Here is a 12,926-nt window from a genome sequence, read left to right on the forward strand (position 1 = left end):
TAATTCATTTTATAGATAAAATTTATTTTAACCCAATTAATTTATTTACAACATTTATTTTGTTAAAATAAATTCAAATTTTAATTATAAAAAGAGTGTAAAATGTTGGTGTTTATACTATTATTTTATTGATTCATTATAAATGTTTTAAAATTCAATTTATTAATTATGTTTGTCGAATTGTTAAATTGTGGCTCTTTATTTTGGTCAATTAAGATTTCATACTTCTTCTTTTAAACCTCATAATTTGGAGTTTTTTTATTGTTAAAATTATACCAAACGAGGTTTTGTCTTAACGATTTCAAACGCCGTTAATTTATTATCTACATGACATTTTTAAATAAATAAATAAAAGACTTATGTCACTAATTTAATTACCGAATTTTAGTAAATTGAGAGTTTTGACTATCGAATTTTAGAAAATTGATAGTCAAAATCTTTAATTCGTTGTAATTCGGTAGTTAAATTAATGATATAGAAATTTTATTTATTTATAAATGATACATGGATAATAAGTTAACGACGTTTGAAACCGTTAAGACAAAATCTTGTTTTGTATCATTTTAATAATAAAGAGCCCCAAATTATGAGATTTGAAAAAAGATATCTAAAATCTCAATTGGCCCCAATAAAGAGTCCCATTTTGACAATTCGGCCAATTATTTTTAATAATTAACCTAGCAAGTAGTTCAAGTGATAATAGTGATTCCTAAGATACCAAATGTTACCTATTCGATTCTCATTTAAAATGCTTTCATTTTTAAATGAAAGTAGAAACTTTGAGAGTAATAATGAAAATTTAAATTTAACAATTATAAAACCAGATAAGTATAAATTATTGTTAATTTCTTTATTCTTATTGATAAATTTAAAGAATTAAAAGACTATGTCATGAAGACATATTTTTAGTCTATAAATTGTTCTTCAATAAGAATATATTTTATTTGAAGCAATTTTTTTTTGCAAATCGTTCACGAAACAAAATGAAAATCAATTATGTACCTGAAACATTGAGTTAATTGATAAAATAAAACATCGATATTGCCACACCAATGAGTAAGAGTTGGTAAAAATTGATTCTTAATTCACTAAATAATTATTGAAACCAACATAGTTATGTCAATGAATGGACAAGTGCACGATATTCACGAACAAAATGAAAATCAATTATGTACATGAAATATTTAGTTAATAGATAAAAATGAAACATCGATATTACCACACCAATGAGTAAGAGTTGGTAAAAATTGACTCTTAATTCACTAAATAATTATTGAAGCCAACATAGTTATGTCATTGAATGGACAAGTGCACGATATTCCGAATGTAATGAATCGTGCCCCAATTTATTGTTTATTTGAATTTCAAAAATAAGATTATCTCTAAGAAAAATGTAATAACCAATTGTAAATATATGGTTATCTAGACATCCGACATAATCTGAATCATAATAAGTTATCAAGGCGAAATGTGTTTAATTATAATTTTTGTATTAATTTATTAGTTAAAATTATTTTAACTGATTATTAAGCTAATATGGATCAAACAAGACCTTTATCTTTTCTAAATATTCTTAAACAATTATTCATTTTATAATATTAGTTTTTTTAATGAGACTTCTTAACTAGAATCATGCTTGAGATTGAGAGTGTTAAAGTAAAATAAAAACAACTTTAAATATGATGTAAATTTGATTTTCACCTATAAATAGTTGTAAATAATTATAATATTATTATAAAAAAAATGGGTAAAAGAGCAATGAGACGATGATCTTTCCCCACCAGCACGAGCAAAGAGCCAAACTACACTCTCTCCTTATATATTTCCTGCACTTGAGTAACTCCAATTCTCACCTCTCACACTTGCTTTATTTTTGTCCATTCTCTCTCTAATTCTTGTTTGTGTAAGCAAAACAAAAGGTCGATAATGGTGAGCAAGAAGCCTCGAATTGTGATAATTGGGGCAGGAATGGCCGGTCTAACAGCAGCCAACAAACTCTACACATCCCCTGGCTCAAATGACCTTCTTGAGGTCATTGTAGTCGAAGGAGGCAACAGAATCGGAGGAAGAATCAACACTTCCGAGTTCTCCGGCGACCGGATCGAGATGGGCGCTACATGGATCCATGGCATTAAAGGCAGCCCAATTCACAAGATTGCCCAAGAAATCGATTCCCTCCATTCCCATAACCCATGGGAATGCATGGACGGCACAACCAACGAACCCTTGACCGTCGCCGAACATGGGTATGTCCTCAATCAATCCCTTGTAATGCCCATTACTTCTCTCTTCAATTCCCTCATGGATTTCGCCCAAGGAAAAGCTTTTCAACAAAATCAAGATTCTACCCACCACCACCACCACCAACCTTACGCCAAGTCTGCTAGCGTTGGCTCTTTTCTTAGAAACGGACTTCAATCCTATTGGGATATAAACAATAATCACAATGATGATGATGATGATCTTAAAGGGTGTTATGGGAATTGGACTAGAAGGTCACTTGAAGAAGCGGTGTTCGCAATGCATGAGTGCATCCAGAGGACGTATACTTCTGCTGATGATTTAGACAGGCTAGATTTTAATGCGGAGAGCGAATACATAATGTTTCAAGGGGAAGAGATAACCATCGCTAAGGGATATTCAAGCATAATTGAATCTTTAGCCTCTGTTTTGCCAACTGATTCAATCCAATTGGGGAAGAGAGTGACCAAGATTGAATGGAGGAATGATGAGTATGCAAAAAAGGATAAGCCAATAAGGCTGCAATTCTTGGACGGATCCGTCATGATGGCTGATCATGTAATTGTGACAGTCTCATTGGGTGTCTTAAAGGCAAATTCTTCAACTCTGTTTGATCCTCCACTTCCAAATTTCAAGGCTCAGGCAATTTCAAGGCTCGGATTTGGCGTCGTTAACAAGTTATTCTTACAAATCCAACAACTACCCAATTCGAACAAGTTCCCGTTCTTGCAAATGGCTTTCCACCCACAAAAGGATTCCAAATTTGGAAACCAGAAAATCCCTTGGTGGATAAGAAAGACAGCTTCCCTATGTCCAATCTACGGGAAATCAAACGTTGTGCTATCTTGGTTTGCAGGGAAAGAGGCACTTGAGCTTGAAACTCTAGAAGACGAGGAAATCATAAATGGATTCGAGACCATGATTTCTAGTTTCACTTGCGAAAAAATGGATATAAAGTTCAGTAAAGTGTTGAAAAGCAAATGGGGAAGAGATCCACTCTTCTTGGGTTCTTATAGCTACGTTGAAGTGGGTTCGAGTGGAGACGATTTGGACACAATGGCGACTCCATTGCCACCTGAAAATGAAAATTCTTCTTCTTCTTCTTCTTCTCCTCCTGCACTTCAAATTCTATTTGCAGGGGAAGCAACACACAGAACCCATTACTCAACCACTCACGGAGCTTACTTTAGTGGACTTAGAGAAGCTAATAGGCTTCTTCAACATTATCACTTATATGTTGTTTGAATTATTTATTATTATTATTATTATTATTGTCATTTTTCTATATATTTTTCCTTAAAAACAGCTTTCCCTCCTAATCATTTCTCCCATCTTTTTCTGTTAATAATAGATTGTGTTTGTTTGAGCCATAAGAAAAGAAAAAGGTAGATCAAATACAAAACCTTTTTTTTTTCATTTTTTCTTTTAAAACATTATTGAATATCCTCATGATCAGATCGAACAACTCCAAATTATGAGCTTATCATCATCATCATTGGGCCAATATATGAGCTGTCCCAAATTACAAATAGGACCCCCCATTGATGAACAGTCAGAGTACATACATGATCAGATTGAAGAACTCCAAATGGCCTATAAGAGTTTTCAGAGAAGAGAAGGTGAAGGAAGATGATGGCCTTGTGCAGGGTGGACCCTAGGAGCTAGGGTTTGGTCCCATTCCATGCAAATGGAGACACAAACTGAGACAGTGTAGCTGTTGGTTGATGCTACCACTGAACTGTACACTACACAAACATATATATTATCAATAAATAAAAATAAAAAAAAAAGTTTCGGCTCCAAATAGAACCAAATCAGTCTCAATCCATGACACATTACATAAATGACTGTCTGTCCATAACCCCCAACAATTATCACCATATAATAAGTGTAATATGGGAATACAGCATGGGCTTTCCAGTCATTTATCACAAATTACCCTAAAAAAAACAGCTTTGTTTCCATCATTTATCTCAAATTCTGAGTACCTTTATTTTTATATGTTCATTAAGGTGTTTCTCAAATGTACAAAGGTTTGTTAATAACCATCATAATGTTCGTTACATCCACTTTGATAGGCGGCGGCATAGTAATGTCTAAGAAATCTTTATCAAAAGTTTTAAGTTAATTTATACTAAAAACATCTTAAATTAATATTGATAATATTAGAAGACAATTTAAATAAACTACTTTTCTTTGTATCCTTTCAATGTATTTTTGAATTGATTGAGATGATGGGTGAGATGGAGGCAAACTAAGATAAGAATGTGAATTATTCATATCATAGTGAAAAAGAAAATATCTTCACATTATTTTACGTTTTAACCGAACATAGAGATAAGAATCATTCATAAAGAAAACTCTATTATTGAGATATTTCATTTGTATGGCTCAAACATACACCAATAGCTATATATATAAAATGAGGGAAAAAATGGTCCCATATAATATTTAATTATGCCCAGGTAAGAATTCTAGAAAGAACACTAAAGAAGGGTAAGAATATAGATGGGAATTTTTTTTTAAAAAAATATCCATGTATTTTCTGTGTTCTCTCATACGAAGGATAAAAAAATTTATTTTTTATTTTATTTTTTTAATCATTACCTTCCAATAGTACATAGTCAATTTAGTAATAGAAGATCCAAAAAAAATGGGATCTAGCGGTTAACAATTAATAACAAAACAAAACAAAAATAATTATTATTCATGTCAACACAATTTTATATTAAAAATCTGAAAACTCATTAGAGGCAGCCATGAATGGACAAAAAGTAATGTGAAGGACTTTTACAACGCCTCCTTATGAAGTAGTAGTACAAGCTAGTTTCCTTCAAAAACAAAAATCATCTTTTGTCGGTCATGTAATCTCGAAATCCATCTTAGTTAATTAATTAATAACAAAAGAATATTAATAGTACAAATAAATGTTATTATTAATGTACAAATAATATTATGTGGATTTCTTCTATATTATAAACAAATTAATAGGAAAACAGAAACATTCATATATATATATAGGGGCCATTAATTATATGACCCCAAAAATCTGACCAAATCTCAAATAATAATATATTTGTGAGTTAGATCGGCTGACACATATTGAACATGTTTAGAAAATGTCATTTTCTTTGTTTCTTATATATATATATATATATATATATATATATATATATATATATATATATAAGAATATATATATATATAAGAATCCAAATTCAATTTAATTTGGTACATGTAATTACTTTAATTTATATATATACCGATTAATTAATTTGCCCCTCTATTTAATTAGCTTATAATTAATAAACATCATTGTTGGACAATCTATTTATAAACAGGCAGTAGTCTGTAAATTAAAACTAATTAAATACAGATTGATTCGTGCTTAATTGGCAAATAAAAAATCTACACAATTGTTGGTTGATGGGTAAAAATGTATTTAGTTTAAATAAGCAACTATATTTTATTATTTTATTTTCTAAATTATTTTAAATTATAAATAGACTATATATATATATTATGATTCATTTTCGAGTTTGTGTCGGTACACTATTTAATAACAAAAGAGAAAATAAAATTGAATATAAAATTATTTTTTATTTTTTAAAAAATAAATTTACGGAAACTGATCTTTCTTATGGAGTTCATCTTTTGTTTAGTGTGGCTTTTTATTTAGCACAATTCAGTCGTGAAGATCACGTCCAAATAGGTAAATTTTGGAAATAAAAACTAAAAAATAGTGCAGAAGAACAAACCAAACACAACTAATTCCATTCTAGAAAAATAATTCACCTCACAAAATAACAAAAATCACAACACACCTGCTTAAAACAAATTACCTCACATGCTTAAAACAAATTCGATTTTATCATATATATATATATATATATATATATATATATATATATATATATATATATATATATATATATATATATATATATATATATATATATATATATATATACCAGGGAGCCAACAAAAGAGAAAAAAAAAAGAGAAAAATGGCAAATGAAAACCCAAAGCATAAAGTTGATAAAACCTCTCCATAAATATTTTTACTTTGAGTTGGACTTTCAAAAAATGTGGTTCAGGGCCGATCAACCAAAAATAAGTTGCAGTCTTTTGTCGAAACGTTGGAGTTTTGACTATCTTCCTCGAGGGTTATAATTTTGGATAATTGTTTGTACACGAAATCGAATTTATAGCTAATATCTTGAAAGTTGGGAAAAAAAGAAATCTAATTCCTTGATTAAAGTAAAATCATCACAAAGAACGAAAAAGATATTCATTGCCTAGTCCCGAATACGTTTTAAATCTGAAAACATCATGATTCATTTAGAAGGATCAAAGTTCATTCCAATCTCGAAGGATAAAAATAAGAGATAAACAAGGATTGGAACTAAGGAACAAAAAAAATTCTTTTATCTCAAAAACATGAGTTATTTGTCCATAAATAAAGTTTGAAATTGTCGACCGACGAGTTTCAACTAATTGCGAAGGACACTTTGAAAAAGAAAGGGAAACACAGATTTTATTGAAATATTCCCTTAAGAGGCATAGAGCCATGACCGATACTGCAAAAGAAAAGAAGCAAACCCAATTGTACTATTAAAAATCCTAATTGTAGTTAGATATCTCAAACCCTATATGTTGATAGGTACGAGAGATCATTCATACACGATCCCGTTAAAAACTCTAATTATAGTTAGGTATCCCAAACCCTATCTATTGATAAGAAAGAGAGATCGTTCGTACACGATCCCGTTACAAACCCTAATTGTAGTTAGGTATCCAAACATATATGTAGATGGGTACGTGAGATCGTTCGTACACGATCCCGTTTTAAAACCCTAATTGTTATTAGGTATCTAAACCCTATTTGTGGATAAGTATATGAGATCATTCGTATATTATCCCGTTTTAAACCTTAATTCTAGTTAGGTATCTAAACTTTATCTGTTAATAGATGTAATAGATCGTTTGTATACAATTCTGTTAAAACTCTAGTTATTATGAGGTATCATAAACCCTATCTATTGATAGGCAGGTGAGATCATTCATACACAATCCCGTTTTTAAACCCTCATTGTAATTAGGTATTCAAACCCTATTTATTGTTAGGTGTGATAAATCGTTTGTATACGATTCCGCTAAAAATGCTAATTGTAGTTAGATATCCAAACTCTATCTATTGATAGGTGCGATAGATCATTGTATACGATTCCGCTAAAATTCTAATTGTAGTTAGGTATTCAAACTCTATTTATCGATAGGTGCGATAGATTATTTGTATACAATTCTGCTAAAAACCCTAGGATTTATTAGGTATTTAAACCCTATATATTGATAGGTGCGAGAGATCATTCGTACACGGTCCCGTTTTAAACCCTAATTGTAGTTGGGTACCCCAAATCCTATATATTGATAGGTACGAGAAATTGTTCATACACAATTCTGTTACAAACCATGTTTGTTAACAAGCATAGAGATCATTTCTAAGATGATCCGTTAACAATCTTGTTTGACGACAAGGACCTGAGATCATACGTACATGATTTAGTAAAAACCTATATGTTGATAGGTCGATACATCATTTGTATATGATTCTGTTATAAACTATATTTGTTGGTAGGTGCGTTAATCGTTCGTACACGATTCCGTCTAAAAACCCTATCTATCGATATGTCGAGACATCATTTTTATATGATTCCGTTAAAACTATATATGTTGATAGGTCGAGACATCATTTGTATATGATTCTATTAGAAATCATATATATTGATATGTGCACTAATCGTTCGTACACGATTCTGTCTGAAAACCCTATTTATCGATAGGTCAATACATCATTTGTATATGATTCCGTTAAAAACATATTTGTCGATAGGTTGAGACATCGTTTATGTATGATTCTCCTAAAACCATATTTGTCAATAGATCGTTTATATACGATTCTTCTAAACCCATATTTATCGATAGGTCGAGACATTGTTTGCATATAATTTCGTTAAAAACCCTATCTTTCGATAAGTGCGCTAATCGTTTACATACGATTCTACTAAAACCCTATATGTCAATAGGTCGAGACATTGTTTGCATACAATTCTGTTGGGAACCCAATCTTTTGATAGGTGCACTAATCGTTCGTACTTGATTTTGTTTGAAAACCCTATTTGTCGATAGGTCAAGACATCATTTATATACAATTCCGCTAAAACCCTATATCTCGATAGGTACCCCCTTTTGCAACATCATTGCGACTAAATATCCCAAAACAAAAATCCTAGTTTGGATAGGTATCTAAGCCTTATTCTTTAACAAGCACATTGATCATTCGTACATGGTCCTATCCAAACTCTATTGCCCTAATAAGTATTCAAACTCTATCGTTCGAATAGGTATCCAAACCCTATCGCCTGAATAAGTATCCAAACGCTATCACCCGAATAGGTATCTAAACATTATCGCCCGAATAGTTATCTTAACATTATCGCCCGAATAGGTATCCAAACGCTATCCCTCGATAGATCTTTAAACCAAACTCTATCACCCGAATATGTATTGAAAACCCTATCCCTTGATAGGTCCTCAAACAAAACCATATCGCTTGATAGGTAAGACAAACCCTATCTCTTTATAGGTATCCAATCAAAATCCAATTTAACAATATGTATTGTCCTTATAAATTATAACAAGACAAACATATTTGTTGATAATACCACAGTCATTTATACATGATCTTCTTCAGCCTCACCTATGGGTGACCTTTGTGACAAGTTCGTCAGCTCCCGCTACAAACATATCTATAGATAGTACCCTGGTCGTTTGTATATAATTGTTCAACGCTTTACTTGTTAGTAAGTCACATAAGTAAGCTTATTAGCTCTCACCAAAACTTATTTGTGGATATTCTCGCGATCATACATATATGATCACCATGAGTGTTACTTATTGGTAACTTACTCGAAAATTGCTAAAATTTTCATGTTCCCTAGCATATCTCATGACATTAACCATTAGCCATTGGTACATTACTATTTTGAATAATCTGTTGATATTCGTGCCAGATATGAATTGATGTTTCAATATCTATGATTATCTTTATTCCATGGATTTTACGGGTGCTTTGATAAGTTCTATACAAATAGGATTCCCAAGAATTATCCTCATCAAAGAAAGATATACCTAAAGAAACGCTTGGAAACACCTCGATGAACTGTTATACACAGCATCACTAGGTCACTCCAACATCAGCACACTACAAGTTCTATCTTTATAAACCCCTTATTATAAACTGGACAAGATAACTTACTGTTAAATGTCATACTCGAATTAGTGTTTTCAAAAAACAGTTTGTTATATTCAAAATCGATTCGAGAGGGGCATGTAAGCACTAAAAATATACCCACCAATTTATAAAATTAAAATAATTATTTTGATTTATTTTTGAATAAATAAAATCAAAATAATTAACTCCATGGTTAAAACCCAATTAAAACTAATAATGAGATTAATTATTATGATATTTAAAGCCTAACTAATTAAAAAAATTGTCCAAAATAAAAATAAAATTATTTGGGATAAATGTTGTACTCATTCTATCTTAAAATAATTTTAGAAAAATTTAAGGGATTAAAATAAATAATTAAGGATGAAATGAGTTACCCATTTCATCCCCCAAAATTATTTATTTAACCTTAATATATGCAAAACAAAATAAAAAATAAAAAAAATGGTAAAATATTTATCATATTTATTTTAATATTTTGTGTATTTAAAAAGATCAAAATTAAAGCTAAAAGGGTGAAAGAAAAATAAATTTCAAACAAACCCTTAAGGTTTTAAAATAAAAATAAAATCAGTAATTTGGTGTAGCTAAAACTCGAAAAATAAACTACAGCCAAAGACACAAACGATGGATGAGTGATGGATTATTATTCAATGCTCCAAATGCGTCCGCGCAGCCGTTTGTAACCTAGGAAGCGCACGCTGCATCGCACCGGATCAGTTAATGCCTCGTTAACTAAAACGCTAACGGAGCGCCAAAATGCAACAACGCTTGACAGAACGCTGACGGAACGCCACATGTGTGCAAAACGACGCCGGGTTGGCCTTTGATCGTCTTCCTCATCGTGATGTCGGGAAGATAAGGATGAAGTCCAATCTTTTAATTTTCCAAATTTATAACTCAGTCGAAAGTCCACATTTTCAGTTGATTCAAAAGTTTAAACGAACACCCTACTTCAGTGATCATTTCTCTTATATAAATATGGATGGTTCATCCTTATTCCGGCCAAGTGGATGAAGAAAAACCTAAATAGCATAAATAGATTTTGGCTGATTCAATCCACTTGAAGTCTCTACCGACTCGGGAATGCTATAAATAGCTCCCCCCTAAATCATTTCGAAGACAAGATATAATATCTCAAACCCTGAATCAATGAAATACGAAAATCCGTCATTGAAGCTCAAAGCTTCGGATTTTTTGAATTTTCTATTTAAAGCTCTAAAACTCGGATCCAGTCATCCCAAAAGCTTTCCTAAGGTCTAAGGAGTGTTCTTTAATCCTTGGTAAGCTTTCAATCATCCTTTAATTCATACATCCAATTTGAAATTGAAATTTTTATATTTTAGTTTTCATAAGTTTTATATTGTCTTGTTCTTGAATTTTATGATTGGAAATCTATCTTACGATCATTTATGAGCTTTCTGTGAAAGCTAGAATCGATCAATTGGTCTTACAAGAAAAAACCTAAAATAAAATTTTAAAATAAAATAACAGATTTACTATTCATGGACTAATTCTCTTGAATCACAGCCTAGAAATCATCCCATCATGATTGTAATCATATTGGGAAACTCTTTGGATCATGTTTCATTCCATCCCGATCATGTTTGATCAAAATCAAAATTTTAAAAATAATTGAAAATTTTTAGTTCTTGATTTGGTAAAATCGAACTTCTAGTGTTCTTTTTTTTGTACCAATCAAGTATATTAGATATAAGGAAGCTATTGGATAGTTCATTTATCCTCAAAACAACCTTAAAACCAAAAATTAGAATTTTGGTCACAATTTGTTTTGAACGATTTAATCAACATCCAGGTCGATTGATATCTTAAGATGATGATCAACATATTTCTGGGAGCTTTGTGAAGCTACCCAAACTCTTGGATCGAATAATCCAAGCTTAAAAAAAATTAAAAAACATGCACTTTGGTGTTCTTGAGGACCGACAGGTCTAGACCTAGGACCAACAGGTCCGACCGACAATCATTAGTCTGGACCAAGAAATTCGAACCCAGGACCGAGAGGTCCGACCGAGAAATTCGATAAGACCGACAGGTCCGACCAATGTTCTTGAGCTAGAAAAAAGAGGTCCGATCGAGGAATTTTTACATCTAGGAGCAAGAGTTCTAACCTAGGACCGATAGGTCTAAACCTAGGACCGGGAATCTTGACCCTAACTGAGTATTCTCAAACCTATGACCGATGAAGTTAGCTCAAGGCTAACCCAAGGATGATGGGTTTATACACCTAAACCAATGATCTCAGCCAAGGATCGAGAGTCCTTAGCACCTAGACCGATGGACTTCGATACTCCGACCGAAGATCCCAACCCTTGAACAAGTGGCTCCTTGACCTAGACAGGGGGGTCTTTAGACCCCGAACGATAAAAACAGACCCAATGCATAGGACTTTGCTCTTAAGGTCTATTTGGTTCCACTTTTTAAAACCCAAAATCCCGACCCTCGACCAAGTGGCTCCTTGACCTAAATCGGGGGTCTTTAGACCCCGGACGATAAAAACATACCAAATGCATAGGACTCCGCTCCTAACGCCTATTTGGTTCCACTTTTTAAAACCCAAAATTATTTTTGTAATTTTGAGACCCCAAAATATTTTCTAAAAATCACAAGTGATTGGAAAACAATTTCAAAATACTTTTGGGATATTTCCACAAAAATAATTTTGACTAAGGATTGTTTGGTATTTATTTTTAAACCCTAACACTTTTAAAATTACTGATGTTCTTCAGGTATACTCCTCCATAGTTATCATCAGCAACATGTACCAGCATTTAAATATTGTTGTTTCAATATTTTAAATAACGCTAAAACTTAAAAGCATGGTTGGGATCGGTAGAATTATTGGTTAAAACTCAAACATTATAAAACCGTTTTTCAAAAGCCAACTTTATAAGTAGAGACCGTTTTTAAAACGGGTACGGAGGATGAAGCGCGAAAGATCTTTCCCGAATATCACCAAACTAAGAACTAAAAGAAATTATGGTTAATACATTTGTATACGTATGTCATTTTTATTGATTTTCAAAAATTAATTGGTGATTCTCTTTCAAAATAAATAATCTATGTTTAATTAATTTAAACTAAAAAAAGTTCTAAAGAATCAAATTATAGTTTGATTATCGTAAATCTCCGTATTATTTTAAATTAAACTCTAAATAATTATTTTTAATTAATTTTAAAAACTTTCGTGATTATTAAAAATATTTTTAAAATAATTTTTTATTTTAAAAGGAAATTCTTAACACGGAAACTGAAATAAAGGATTTTTCCGGGGTTTCATTATTGGATTTTTTTACCTACAAAATTAATTGTTTATTTTAATTTTATAAATATTATTTTATATTATTTACTAATTAATTTTGTATAAGTA

The 12,926-nt window shown here is 31.3% G+C and overlaps 1 protein-coding gene across 1 annotated transcript; it reads left to right on the forward strand.

The window, feature by feature from the left end:
- The first annotated feature begins 1,766 nt into the window (after positions 1-1,766).
- LOC124939881 (probable polyamine oxidase 5) lies at positions 1,767-3,560 on the forward strand. The gene has a single exon (XM_047480338.1). It carries the CDS (start codon positions 1,927-1,929, stop codon positions 3,484-3,486), a length of 1,560 nt encoding a protein of 519 aa, XP_047336294.1. The 5' UTR covers positions 1,767-1,926; the 3' UTR covers positions 3,487-3,560.
- Positions 3,561-12,926: the final 9,366 nt, after the last annotated feature.

This window comes from Impatiens glandulifera, chromosome 5 (assembly GCF_907164915.1).
Source record: "Impatiens glandulifera chromosome 5, dImpGla2.1, whole genome shotgun sequence".
NCBI classification, from domain to species: Eukaryota; Viridiplantae; Streptophyta; class Magnoliopsida; order Ericales; family Balsaminaceae; genus Impatiens; species Impatiens glandulifera.